This window comes from Bos javanicus, chromosome 7 (genome assembly GCF_032452875.1).
Source record: "Bos javanicus breed banteng chromosome 7, ARS-OSU_banteng_1.0, whole genome shotgun sequence".
Taxonomy (NCBI): Eukaryota; Metazoa; Chordata; class Mammalia; order Artiodactyla; family Bovidae; genus Bos; species Bos javanicus.
The window spans coordinates 59,577,585-59,593,154 of NC_083874.1; the positions used below are offsets into that span (position 1 = coordinate 59,577,585).

The window sequence follows — 15,570 nt, forward strand, 5'->3', positions numbered from 1 at the left end:
AACCCCACTCTTTCAGCTTCCTGTGATGGTTCCAGTTGACATCATTGTGGTATATGTACTTTGCAAGCTGCATAGAGTGACATCATGTAGAGGACTGCTAGCTTCAAGCCACAACCAGCAAATTTCACACACTGCAAGAGACTACTGTTTTAGGACCATAAATGTCATCCTACCCTTTAAGGTCCCCTGTGACCCCATGAGGAACAAGGTAAGTTCCAGTTTGTAGGTTTCTGATATAATCAGAAAACTGACTGAACAATCACCATTGTATCAGTCAAGTAATAACGTTGAGTATGATTCTCATTTACATTTCTAAAGCAACATAAAAATAACCCCTTTTAAATGGTACCCACTCACTTTCTCCTTATATGCTAATGCATGTCATAATTTCAAAGCCTGAAGAGAGATTTCCTGCAAAACATTTCACTGACTTAAAGTTGCACATGCTCACAGTTGCAATTGCCAGGTTACAAATATGAATTAACTCTGCTTCCAAATCAATTACATATTGATAAGTCTTCAGGGCTGACAACTTGTACACCTTGATTTTAAACTCTAGGAGTTATTTCAAGGCTTTAGGATATTTAGCATTAAAAATTCTAACTTCATCCTGACTCTTTAGTGAAATCTAAGCATTGTCACCTGGAGAAGGAAATGGCAACCCATTCCAGTATTCTTGCCTGGGAAATTCCAAGGACAGAGAAGCTTGGCAAGCTATAATCCAAGGGTTGCAGAGTCAGACATGACTTAGTGACTAAACACACGCATACAAGTACTGTCACCAGTACTAATAATCAAACCAGAAATCAACTCCCTTATTTTTTTTACTTAAAATTTATTTTTATTTATCTTTTAAATTTTATTTTTATTGGAGGATAATTACTTTGCAATGGTGTATTGGTTTCTGCCATACAACAATGTGAATCAGTCATAAGTATACATATATCCCCTCCCTCCCACCCTATCTCCTCATCCCACCCCTCTAGGTCATCACAGAGCACCAGCTTAAACTTCCCTGTGTTATACAACACTCTCTAATTTGTAAAATTGCTATTTTTTTCTCTGCTAAAATTGGATCATTTCAATTAATTCCTGTAGTCACATTGATTTCCAATGAATTTTATTTACTGATTTGAAGTAGTAAATTGCAACTTAGTGCCATGACAGAATTAAGGCAATTGGGTAATTAGAGTTAACCTTTGAATAACTCAGGGGTAAGGGGTACTGACTCTCTGAGCAGTTGAAAATCTATGTATAACTTATAGTTGGCCCTCCGTACCAACAGTTACACATCCATGGATTCAACCAACCTTAAACCATGCAATAATGTAGTATTTCCTATTGAAAAAATCTGCACATAAGTGGATTCAATCAGCTCAAATCCATGTTGTTCAAGGGTCAACCAAATACTTATCATGTCATGGTTTTAATTAATGTTATGACATGTGTACAGCAGGTGACTGCATTTACATTGTGTATATATTTTATATTTTTAAGTATTCAGCTTTTGGTATGTATTCAGATTTATTTGTGCTCTATATAAAAGCTTGCCATTTTGATCTTCTGTTCAGTGATGCTAAGTGCTCCCTGTCACATGGCAAGCCCTACCAAAGAAAGAAGAAAGATTCTCTCTTGGGAAAAAAATGCTTCTTGAGTTTTTTCTCCCTCTCTTCCTTCTTCCCTTCATTTCTTAAAGTGGTTTACAAAAATAAACAATATAAGTTGTAGTTAAAAAAAATCAAAAGAAACAAGATGAAGTGGCAAAAAGAATTGGAAAAATAAAATAAAGGCATGTTAGAGCCACAATAAGGGCCTAGAGATCTTCTATACTTGCTAATGGTAGTTACAAATGCAGTTCTGACTGCTAGAAACCATAGCAAAAAGGAGGGAAATGCTACCATTTACACGATTCATCATTCCTGTATGATGCTGTTTTGGTTGCTAATGAGAAACATTACTGAGTAAGCATAACAGTTACTCTTTGGAGGAGAAACAGAGTCTTAAACCAAGGTGTTCTTACTGAGTAGAGGCAGTGCACCAGCAAAGTGTACTGGAGCAGGGAGATGAGTCAAGGCTGGGAGGAAGCCACAGCTGAAAGAACAGACCTGTGGCTACCCACGGGGGCGGGAGAGGAAGAGCGTGGGACAAATTGAGACAGTAGCACTGAAACGCATGCATTGTCATATGTAAAATTAGATAGCCAGTGCAAATTTACTGTATGACGCAGAGAGCTCAAATCTGGTGCTCTGCGACACCAGAGCAGAGCACCAGATTTGAGGTATGAATGGGGTGGGAAGTAGGAGAGAGGTTCAAGATGGAGAGGACATATGTATACCTATAGTTGATTCATGGGGATGTATGCCAACACAACATTGTAAAGCGATTATCCTCCAATTAAAAATAAATAAAATTAAAAAAAATATTCTTGGGTAAATAATATATTTGAAGGGAAAATAATAGGAAAATGATTCAAGGTGAGCTTTAAGTATTTTGAACTCCAGGACTTTGTCAAAGACAAATTACAGCTGTAGAATAATCTGTAAATGATAAACCTCAACAATACAGAATTAAAATGATTAGACAGAAGCCAAGAGAGGAAGTTGGACAGAAGGTGGAATGGAACCGCATATATGAATATGCTACTTTCCAATTAATCTATATTTTGTGCTCAGAAAAGAGTATTTAAAATCAATAAATCAAGTCATAGAGATGAAAATGTATATTTAAGGATATAAAGATAAACACTGAGGAAAATAATATATTCAATTAAAATTAGATAATTTTGAAGGGCAGAGGGAAAGGAGGAAGAACCAAATACTGAAAAATTTTATTATCATTCAAATTAAGGAATAAATAAGTAACGAAATAGATGATTGTCTTAGATAATGCAATTAAGAGAGCAACCAACAGAATAAAAAATAAAAACCATCACAAAAAATACAAAAATAAAGCGATAAAAAAACCTGAAAAATAAAAAGAATCAAGATTTAAAAATAAATTTTCTCTCCATTCAATATCTGAGCTCTTTATCTTGAGAAATCTTCAAAGAGCAAATTTGTGAATATTTGAACTTTTCTGCTCTTACTTAACTGCTGCCTGAACCCTATACTTTGTGGAATCAGAAACTATTAGGGAAAAAATTCTTGGAAAGCAGAAACTGTTTATGTGCAATAAGCAGCAGGAAGAAAAGGATACAGACCTGGGTCACCTTTAGGACTCACACATGAGCTGAGGAGAGACACATGTCAGTGGGGAGAATCTAGTAGTTAAAACAAAAAACATGGGTTAAAAAGCTCCCAGCCTTTAGGATATAAAAATCTCCAGTTATAGTCAATCACTATCCATGTTGTACAACAGATACCTTCTATTTTAGTTGCTAATAAAGGGCTACACAACTTGGAGGAAAAAAAGCATGGGTTATGTCTGAAGTCAGGCAGTAACTATTTCGGAGCCACATCAAGTAGCCACAGCAGCTCAGGGGTGAGCACGGGGGTTAGGGACTGCCAGGTTCACCGCCCAAATGTGGGCCAGGGATATCCTCAAGGAGAATCTGCTGCAAAGTCACCAAAGCTACTCTTTCCATTTTCCTTTCTTCAACCCTACAAAAAGAATGCTGTTGTCTTACAGAGCCCCAACAAGAAGCAAGGAGACCAGAAACTGACATCAAGTGTGTGTCAGATTGTCTGGAAAGAGATGGCTGCAAGATTTGAGACACTACTTATCAAAGGTTAGGACTCATCAGGAACTTGCCCCTCCAGGCAGGGCCTGATTCACTGCTGGCTTTTCATCCTGAGTAAATCCATCCTACATCAACTGCTCTCTGCAATGAAAGCTCTTAAGGGAAAAATGCTTGTAATGCTTCCCCTATTTCTAAAATCCACACCTAGTATTTCTTTCTTCTTTTTTTTTTTTTTTGTTGTTGTTCAGTCATCCAGTTGTGTCAGACTTGGAAACCCCATGGACAGCAGCACGCCAGGCCTCCCTGTCTCTCACTATCTCCCAGAGTTTACCCAAGTTCATGTTCATTGCATCAGTGATGCTGTCCAGCCATATCATCCTCTGATGCCCTCTTCTCCTTCTGCTCTCAATCTTTCCCAGCATCAGGGACTTCTCTAATGAGTCATCTGTTTGCATCAGATGACCAGAATACTACAGCTTCAGCTTCAGTCCTTCCAGTGAATATTCGGAGTTGGTCTCCTTTAATATTGACTGATCTCCTTGCCGTCCGAGGGGCTTTCAGGAGTATTCTCCAGCACCACAGTTAGAAGGCATCAATTCTTTGGCATCTGTCTTCTTTATGGTCCAGCTCTCAGAACTGTACGTGAGCACTGGGAAGACCATAACCTTTACTATATGGACCTTTGTTGGCAAACTAATGTCTCTGCTTTTCAGCACACTGTCTAGGTTTGCCATCGCTTTCCTGCCAAGAAGCAATTGTCTTCTGATTTCATGGCTGCAGTCACCATCAGCAGTGATTTTGGAGTCCAAGAAGAGGAAATCTGTCACTACTTCCAATTTTTTCCCTTCTATTTGCCATGCAGTAATGGGGGAGGATGCCATGATCTTAATTTTTTAAATCTTTAGTCTTAAACTGGCTCTTTCACTCTTCTCCTTCACCCTCATCAAGAGGCTCTTTAGCTCCTCTTAGCTTTCTGCCATTAAAGTGGTATCATCTGCATATCTGAAGTTGCTGATGTTTTCTCCTATCTATCTTGATTCCAGCTTGTACCTTATAGTTAGTTCACAGAGAATACAGCTCATTGTATATAGCTCACTATTCAGGCTCTTGTCATTTTACTAAGTTCTATTTGTGTAACAGTCTTCTAGCTTGAGATCTTTAAGAACAGGCACTTATGTTAACTCTTCCTGGCACATCTTTTAGGTGCTTAATTATATTAAACTAATAAAGGAACCCTTACATATTTTTATTTACCCATGGAGCAACTAACTTATAAATAACATAGATATATCCAACTGCAACAAAACAAATGGAGTTTGACATTAAGATATTTTGGCTGCTGCTGCTGCTGCTGCTAAGTTGTTTCAGTCATGTCCGACTCTGTGTGACCCCATAGACGGCAGCCCACCAGGCTCCCCTGTCCCTGGGATTCTCCAGGCAAGAACACTGGAGTGGGTTGCCATTTCCTTCTCCAATGCATGAAAGTGAAAAGTGAAAGTGAAGTCGCTCAGTCGTGTCCGACTCTTTGTGACCCCATGGACTGCAGCCCACCAGCCTCCTCCGCCCATGGGATTTTCCAGGCAAGAGTACTGGAGTGGGGTGCCATTGCCTTCTCCGCATATTTTGGCTACCAAGCCTCAATTCCCCTTTCCTAAAAAGCACCAATTTCTTCAGAGGATTTAACTTTCCTCCATTGCATGCCATCTTCCTGATTGATATTCACCTCCCATTATGAATGCTGGACAACAAATTGTCACATGACTTAGCCTGGTCAATCAGACGTCTGATTCTGATTCTTGAACAGCATATATTGGTAGAGCAAAGAGTTGGACATCATCCATGATGCAGAAATGTACTGATCACTTCTTCCTATGGTTGGCTATTGTTCCACTTTTTATCTCTACTAGAATTCTCAAAGTTCTTTTTATTTACAAGCCAAGACCCCCAGAATTTTCACCTTAATTATTTGAATCTATATATTATAGCTTCCCCAAAATTACCTTTGAATATATTAGCAAGTTAGTTTCTGATGCTTACAGTCAATAACAGTAGATATACAATAGCAAGGGTCAAAATGAAATAAGAAACTCAATTAAATGAAACCAAACAAACCAAAAATCAGGTGTTCAGTATGGCCCGTCAAAATACTTAAATGCTAGACATTTTTATTTAGCCCTAAGTGTCATCCTAGGACCTCTCTGTTCTTTGATATCTGGGAAAAACTGGATGGAGTCTCTCAATTCTATATCCCATAGTAATCTTTCTCTCAGATTTCTGAAATTTCCCCAGGCATTTATATTCTTATCCCATCCTGTGCTTTTTGGGGTGTTCATTCTCACATTCTCTCTTCCAAACTACATTTACCAAGACAGGAATGTCAGCCATCTCACCAACTTACACACACACACACTCATAAAATATCTGTAGTATAGTAGGAGGCAATGTGATTTTATGACCTTAAGCAAGTTACTTAACCCCTTTGTACCTTAGTTACCACACACTGTAAAATGGAAGGTTGTTTTAAAAATTAAACGAGATAATACATGTTAAGTTTATAGTTTATGATGACCTCGTACATAGTAAATATTCAACACTGATTTCCTAGCCAAGCTAGAAAATTCTGCTATAGAACTCAGTGCTGGGAGAGGTCAGCACACACATCATGAATTTTAAACAAACAAACAAAAAATATGCCACCTAACTCCTCTCAACATTTTACAGCCACCACACGACTACATACTTCACCTTCTGCTAAGCAGAATCCAGACTGTCCTTCTTCTTGGAATTTACTTTTTTCCTACCTCTCCCTCCTCTGCCCACTCATTTTCCTGTCTTCAGAGCAACTTAAAAAATTCCTCTCCTGTGCCAGGAACCCAGGCCCTTTGGCTTTCACTCTATATGGACACTTTACCAAGTGAAGACATTTCCTTACCAAAGTAAGAATTTCTGGTTTCTATTCTTCCAATAACAAAATTTATTCTATCTAGTTATACCTAGAATATGGGCTTTTGGACCCTAGTTGTCTTCATAGGACCCATGTGGATTTTTCACATTTATTTTTAATGAATAGTTTAAACATACATAATATTCTTTTTCAGCTTTATTGAGATATAATTGACTTATAGCACTGTATAAGTTTAAGGTATACAGCATACTGAGCTGACTTACATATATTGTGAAATGAATACCACAATAAGTTTAGTGAACATCCACCATCGCATATGGGCTTCCCTATGGCTCAGATGGTTAAGAATCCACCTGCAATGTGTGAGACCTGAGTTCAGTCTCTGAGTTGGGAAGATCCCCTGGAGAAGGGAACAGCTACCCATTCCAGTATTCTGGCCTGGAGAACTTTATGGACTGTACAGTCCATGGGGTCACAAAGAGCTGGACACAACTGAGTGACTTTCACTTTCACCATCTCATATAGATAAAAAATTAAAGAAATAGGAAAAAAATACTTTTCTTTGGCATGAAAGTTCTTAGGATTTACTCTCAACAAGAATGAAGGCAGTTAAAAGATGCTAACCCCCAATTACAGGATAAGTTTAACTACAACATGATAAATATAATTAATACAGTTGTATAAAACTTTTCTTTTAGTAAAACTTACTTTTAAATTTTAACTAAATGTATTTTAGAAGAAAATTCTATTTCACTACTATCAGTGGCAAAATAGTATTAAGTTTAAATGTTAGTCTCTCAGTCATGTCAGACTCTTTGTGACCCCATGGACTGTAGCCTGCCAGGCTCCTCTGTCCATAGACTTTCCCAGGCGAGAATACTGGAATGAGTAGCCATTCTCTTCTCCAGGGGATCCTCCCAATTCAGGGATGGCAGATTCTTTACTGTCTGAGCCACCATTACTTGCCCCTATAAGATTACCTTAAAATACCTACTTTAAAATAAAACAGATGTTCATGTGCCACCTAAAATCATCATGCATTACTAGTGATCCATACATCACAATTTGGTAAATAAATGTCCTTTCATGGACACCAAGAGTGTGGGCTGGGAAGGAAATGGGTGGAAAGTCTGTTGCATTTGCATATTACTAATACTGTGGGTAGGAAGGGGGAGTGGGTAAGGGTGAGTATATATTGATGGGATCAGTTTAGAAATCAGACAAAGAAGATGGTCCAGAGACAAGATTCTGAGGACTGATACCATCTTGTATCCTGCATAACACATCTACAGCACCCAAAAGAAAGGCTAATGTTAATTTAATTGAATTGTATCCTGCTATTAGAATTCAAGGCCACTGTAAATAAATGTTGAAAATCTAGAAATGTCGGAGATCATGCTATCTGAATTACCCAAAAAGAAGTACATTTTAACCAACTGATCCACTTTAATACAGTGTCTGAAACTTAAAACAACTTGATAAACTTATAGCCATTGACATTGCTCACTTTGGCCTTTTATTATTCATGAGACATATTTGACCCTTAAGGAATCCCTGGGTTACAGTGATAGTACATCTTTGCAACTCCAGTCACATTACATTAGAGTTTCTGTCAAGATGTTTGACAGCTTCATTTTGTAACAGGGTTCTCCGACATCAAACACAGAGGCACGGTGCCCCTGATCTATACCTGAAATATGCTTTCCTACAGATCTCAAATGAAAGAAAAACTGCTCCTGTGCTTGCACCAAGACTGTATTTTTTGAGCATGTCTTCCAGCTATTGATATCAATGATATCTTCAGCCTCAAAAGCCAATTCATAACATTTAAATCTTATTGAACACATTTTTTCACATTATTTGGTTGTACTGAATAAAACGCAGCAAGCCTTTAAGAAAAAAATTTCCCTAGAAGCCATCCTATTGTTTGATCTCCAAGAGTTGCGGGAAATTATAGGAAAAGAAAACAAAAGTAATTCAGCTTTATGTAACTATACCATGCAACCATTATGCCATACAATAAAATGACCTGGTTGATAAAAGAACTAGCAAACTAGCACTTGTCACAAAAAGCTATTTAAGTATGTATCTCAAGTTTAGAAACACACATAAATATTCTTAAGGTATTTTTGCCCCCATTTAAATAGATTTCTTCCTTCCTGTTACAGAGATGAATATTTTCATGCAACAGCATCTCTTGTAACACTAACTTTTAGCACAGGCATCTGGAATCATTTACAGCTATATTATACTTACCATTTAAGCATATATGAAATTAAAAAATTAATAAACAGTACCACATTCACGATTATATTGATATATGAAATGTTGTAGAAAATACACATTTATTAACTTTGTAACTCTACCCAAACAGATTTTTCAGAAGTCTGAGAGTTCAAATAACCACAATTTATAGCACAACATATATAAAAATGCAACATACCTCACATTAGCATCAAGTTCGTCCATTACAGGAAATAGGCATGGGTGAGTTGGATATCAGCGCCCACTGGGTACTATAATGGGGAAATAATAAAAAAGGGATTAGACAAGAAGGCAATGTAGAAAAATAAAAGTCATTAAGGGAAAAAATGTCAAATAATCATTGCTTCCTAATAACTAAGACTTTTGCACAGTATTGGAAAAGTAATAAACAATATTACATTAAAAAGTTATTGGCATTCTGAGATACGGCATAGATGAGTGCTGCATCAAAGAAACTCACAAATGAGTTTCTTTGCATTTGATTAATCTCCTAGAGATTAGAACATAAAGGCATTTCTTTTTACTCCATGTTTAATCTATTTACTTATTACTTTTTGCTCTTCCCAGAAACATAGCTTATTTATATGATCTGCATTAGGACACCAGCTGGTGGAAACTTAAAACAGAACACTGTCTAAGATGGTCAGCCATCTTGCTTCCTATGAGAATTTTTCAGGTTGCTATTTTTAAAACCCTTTTTGAGGGTGGATAATCATATCTCTTTAAGACTCTATAATAGTAAACTCTTGAGCACTGTCTTCTTGGGAAAAAAAAATAGGTGTGCATGCACACACATACAAACTTTTCTGGGGAGCCCACAATTCCCTGAGGCTTTTCCACGAACCCCAGGCTAAGGACTCACAATCAAAGAGAGGAGGTCAACTTTCAAACTACTGATAGTTCCTCTAGCACAGACCTTAAGAAGACCTTACTCTCTTTAATGGACAGACACTCACTGATCTCCACCAAGTCAGTTCTCTGACCTGGCTGTGTAGTTTTGGTTCGCAGAAAAATTTCTGTATTTCTCACCACATTTATTCCAAAACATGGTGAGTCAGAGAACATAGGGGCAGAGGTCAGTCTGTTTCTTTTGAGGTTACCCTAAGCAAGACCCTTTTTCTTCTAATGACATCATCTATTCAATACTTCTCAATAAACAGAAGGGATGGGAAGAGATGATCGCTGGGTTTACTTCTAGCTCTGATATTCTATAATTCCATCTCCTGGCTTTCTAGTAAGATTTTACAGGGAAGAAACTGTAAATCTGTTTATGTACATAACAGAACCATGAAACTCAGCCTGAGCCCTGGGATTCCTTGGTCAGCATGAACCAAACATATATGCCTGGCAGCCTGTCATATATGACAGGCCACCAGAGCTGGAAAGGACATAGATTTCTGTGTGTGTTCTGTGTGTGTTTTTATTCTTTGAAACCTGTAAGATTAACATGGGCACCCATGTACATTTGTGCGTCTATGACAGGTGTGAGGAAGGCTGAGCCTACAGGGCTCAATCCTCTACTCTGACCTCAAGCAAAACACCTCTGTCTACCTCTATCTCTTTTACATTCTGAATCTGGAATAATCTTTTATTTGAAATACATTAAGTACAAAGCCCTAACTACTGAAGTGGTGGGATTCCATCCTTTGTACAAGTCTATCTAGAATCATTCCTGAAGTGAAATGATGTGTGTGCATATCTATTTTTTTCTAGGCAGACAATCATCAAGGGTTGATTACCCACTTCAAAGAAAGAAAGAAAGTGAAGTTGCTCAGTCGTGTCCAACTCTTTGCTATCCCATGGACTGTAACCCATCAGGCTCCTCCGTCCATGGGGTTCTCCAGGAAACAATACTGGAGTGGATTGCCATTTCCTTCTCCAGGGGATCTTCGAGACCCAGGGATTGAATCCAGGTCTCCCACATCGCAGGCAGACGCTTTTATCGTCTGAGCCACCAGGGATAAACCACCCACTTCAAAAAGAGCTTAAAAAACTGAAAATACTCATATTATTTTAATCATAATAATACAGTAACCTATTTATAGTAGTTAGTCCTAACACAGATAATATAAATAACTTATGTCTTTGAAGAGCAAAAAATAACCGATTACCATTCATCCCCATGTCTTAAAATACAGTCTATTTGCTAAAGATTCTCAAAGTTACAGCTTCATCCTAGGCCCTTCCCAGACTCGTATCACCTACCTGACATCTCAACTTGGATGATTAAAAAAGCATTTCAAACTAAACTCATTTCCCACTCCAGCACAATAACCTGCTCCTCCCCTAGCATCCTCTATCACAGTAAATGACTCCACCATTTATCCAGTTACACTTTTTTTTTTCACACCCTACAATCAAACTATTAGCAAACTCCCTCCTCTACTTTGAAAATGATTCCTCAATCTGACTTTTTCTTTCATTACCTCCAAAACCACACCTGGTCCAAGCCACCATCTCCTTTCGCACCTGGTGTCCTAACCACTCCCCTAACTTTCGTAACTGGTCTCCTGCTGGCTCCACCATCATCTCTTCTCCCCACAGTAGCATTTTTGAAATGGAAGTCAGATCATTTCTTGCATATATAAAATACTAGTGGCTTCCTGACACACTTAGAATAAATTTTAAACCCCTTATCATTTTGGATTTTGCTTAATAGGTAAAATTCAAACTGATCACATGGGTCACAACCTTGTCTAACTCAGTGAAACCATGAGCCATACAGATAGGGCCACCCAAGATGGACGGGTCATGGTGGCGAGTTCTGGTAAAACGTGGTCCACTGGAAAAGGGAATGGCAAACCACTTCAGCATTCTTGCCTTGAGAACCCCGTAAACAGTATGAAAAGGCAAAAAGATATGACATTGAAAGATGAACTCCCCAGCTCGGTAGGTGCCCAATATGCTACTGGAGAACAATGGAGAAATAGCTCCAGAAGGAATGAAGAGGCTGAGCCAAAGCAGAAACAACTCCCAGTGGTGGATGTCTGGTGGTGAAAGTAATGTCTCATGCTGTAAAGAACAATAGTGCATAGGAACCTGAAATGTTAGCTCCATAAAACAAGGTAAATTGGAAGTGATCAAACAGGAAATGGTAAGAATAAACATCGACATTTTAGGTATCTGTGAACTAAAATGGACTGAAATGGGCAAATTTAACTCAGATGACCATTATATCTACTACTGTGGGAAAGAATCCCTTAGAAGAAATGGAGAAGCCCTCATAGTCAACAAAAGAGTCCAAGAAATGCAATACTTGGGTGCAATCTCAAAAGCGACAGAATGATCTCTGTCCGTTTCCAAGGCAAATCATTCAATATCACAGTAATCCAAGTCCACGTCCTAATCCACTAATGCTGAAGAAACTGAAGTTGAACGGCTCTATGAAGACCTACAAGACCTTCTAGAACTAACATCAAAAAAAGATGTCTTTTTTATCACGCCGCTGCCGCTAAGTCACTTCAATCGTGTCTGACTCTCTGCAATCCCATAGACGGCAGCCCACCAGGCTCCACCATCCCTGGGATTCTCTAGGCAAGAACACTGGAGTGGGTTGCCATTTCCTTCTCCAATGCATCAAAGTGAAAAGTGAAAGTGAAGTCGCTCAGTCATGTCCGACTCTTAGCGATCCCATGGACTGCAGCCTACCAGGCTCCTCCATCCATGGGATTTTCCAGGCAAGAGTACTGGAGTGGGATGCCATTGCCTTCTCCCTTTTTTTATCATAGGGGACTGTAATGCAAAAGTAGGAAGTCAAGAGATAACCAAAGTAAGTTTGACCCTGGAATAAAAATGAAGCAGGGCAAAGGCTAACAGAGTTTTGCCAAGAGAACGCACTGGTCATAGAAAACATCTTCATCCAACAACACAAGAGACGACTCCTACACATGGACATCACCAGGTGGTCAATACTGAAATCAGATTGATTATATTTTTTGCAGTTGAAGATGGAGAAGCACTATACGTTCATGAAAAACAAGACCAGGAGCCGACTGTGGCTCAGATCATGAACTCTGTATTGAAAAATTCAGACTTAAATTGAATAAAGTAGGGAAAACCACGAGGCCATTAAGGTAAGATCTAAATCAAATCCCTTACGATTATACATTGGAAATGACAGATTCAAGGGATTAGATCTGATAGACAGAATGGCTGAAGAACTACGGATGGAGGCTCATGATAATGGACAGGAGGCAGTGATCAAAACTATCTCCAAGAAAAAGAAATGCAAAAAGGTAAAATGGCTGTCTGAGGTGGCCTTACAAATAGCTGAGAAAAGACAGAAAACAACAGAATTCTGTAAAACAATTATCCTTCAATTAAAAAATGAATAAATTTCTAAAAATTAAAAGAAAGAAGAGAAGTAAAGGCCAAAGGAGAAAAGGATTGTTATACCCATCTGAATTCAGAGTTCCAAAGAATAGCAAGGAAAGATAAGAAAGCCTTCCTAAGTGAACAATGCAAAGAAATAGAGGAAAACAATAGAATAGAAAGACTAGAGATCTCTTCAAGAAAATTAGAGATATTAAAGGAACATTTCATGCAAAGATGGGCACAATAAAGGACAGAAATGGTATGGCCCTAATAGAAGCAAAAGATATTAAGAAAATGTGACAAGAATACACAGAAGAACTACACAAAAAAGATCTTAATGACCTAGATAAACATGATGGTGTGATCGATCACTCACCTAGAGCCAGACATCTAGGAGTGTGAAGTCACGTGGGCCTTAGGAAGCATCACTACGAACAAAGCTAGTGGAGGTGATAGAATTCCAGCTGAGCTATTTCAAATCCTAAAAGATGATGCTGTGAAAGTGCTGCATTCAATAGGCCAGCAAATTTGGAAAACTCAGCATTGGCCACAAGACTGGAAAAGATCAGTTTTCATTCCAATCCCAAAGAAGAGCAATGCCAAAGAATGTTCAAACTACTGCACAATTGCACTCATTTCACACGCTAGCAAAGTAATGCTCAAAATTCTCCAAGCCCAGGCTTCAACAGTATGTGAACCGAGAATTTCCAGACGTTCAAACTGGATTTAGAAAAGGCAGAGAAATCAGAGATCAAATTGCCAACATGTGTCAGATCATAGAAAAGGCAAGAGAATTCCACAAAAAAAGCTACTTCTGCTTCATTGACTATGCTAAAGCCTTTGACTATGTGGATCACAACAAACAGTGGAAAATTCTTAGAGATGGGAATACCTTACCTGCCTCCTGTAAAATCTGTATGCTGGTCAAGAAGCAACAGTTAGAACCAGACATGTAACGCCTGGTTCCAAATTGGGAAAGGAGTACATCAAGGCTGTATATTGTCACTCTGCTTATTTAACTTATACACAGAGTACATCATGCAAAATGCTGGGCTGGATGAAGCACAAGCTGGAATCAAGACTGCTGGGAGAAATATCCACAACCTCAGATATGCAGATGATACCATCCTTATGGCAGAAAGCAAAGAGGAACTAAAGAGCCTTGTGATGAAGGTGAAACAGGAGAGTGAAAAAGCTGCCTTAAAACTCAACATTCAGAAAACTAAGATCATGGCATCCAGTTCCATCACTTCATGGCAAATAAACAGGGAAACAACGGAAACAATGAGAGACTTTATTTTGGGAGGCTCCCAAATCATTGCAGATGGTGACTGCAGCCATGAAATTCAAAGACGCTTGCTCCTTGTAAAAAAAGCTATGACCAACCTAGACAACATATTAAAAAGCAGAGACATTACTTTGCCAACAACGTCCATATAGTCAAAAGTATGACTTTTCCAGTAGTCAAATATGGAGGTGAGAGTTGGACCATAAAGAAAGCTGAACACCAAAGAATTGATGCTTTTGAACTGTGGTATTGGAGAAGACTCTTGAGAGTCCCTTAGACTGCAAGGAGATCAAACCAGGCAATCCTAGAGGAGATCAGTCTTGAATACTCACTGGAAGGACTGATGCTGAAGCTTAAGTTCCAATACTTTAGTGAACTGATGTGAAGAGTTGAGTCATTAGCAAAGACCCTGATGCTGGGAAAGATTGAAGGCAGGAGGAGAAGGGAACAACAGAGGATGAGATAGTTGAATGGCAACACTGACTCAATGGACATGAGTTTGAACATGTTCCAGGAGATGGTGAAGGACAGGGAAGCCTAGTGTGCTGCAGTCTATAGAGTCACAAAGAGTTGGACATGACTGAGTGACTGAACAACAACAACCATATCATAATCTGACCCCAGCTCCTCTCCAATGCCCCATCCACTCCCTGCCTTTGTACTCGCTGGTTTTGCTTTTTTCATTGACCATCAGTGTAGGCTCTCACCTCAGGGCCTTTTCACTTGTTTCCTCTCCCTGGAATGCTACTATGTAGATCACTCCATTACTTCCTTAGGGACACAGCCCAAATGCCACTTTCCTGATGACTTAAGTAAAATTTCAGGCCTCATTTTCTGAAAATTTCTGTAATCCACTCTATTTTTTCCTTCTTAGTACATACATTATATATACTCCTTTGCTTCTTTATTAGTGATCTATCTCTCTTACCAGAATGTAAGTTTCAAGAGGGCATAGTTATATCTTGATCACTATTATAACATCAGTGCCTATAAAAATGCCTAACATACTGTATCCCCTTCATAGATATTTCTTGAGTCAACTAAGTAGTTAATTTGTTTTGCAAATGAGGAAAGTGAGGTTTGAGAGTTTGTGACTTTCCCTTAGGGAGGTAGTATATG

General features: G+C 38.6%; 1 protein-coding gene across 6 annotated transcripts in view; it reads right to left on the reverse strand.

Annotated features, from left to right (window-relative positions):
* Nucleotides 1–15,570, reverse strand: part of HTR4 (5-hydroxytryptamine receptor 4) — a 218,431-nt gene that overhangs the window by 170,500 nt on the left and 32,361 nt on the right. For all 6 annotated transcript variants that reach the window (XM_061423961.1, XM_061423964.1, XM_061423962.1 and 3 more), the window contains one exon: nt 9,028–9,100. In XM_061423961.1, coding sequence (XP_061279945.1) covers nt 9,028–9,053 — 26 coding nt within the window. In that variant the 5' untranslated portion in view covers nt 9,054–9,100. The remainder of the gene's footprint in view (nt 1–9,027; nt 9,101–15,570) is intronic.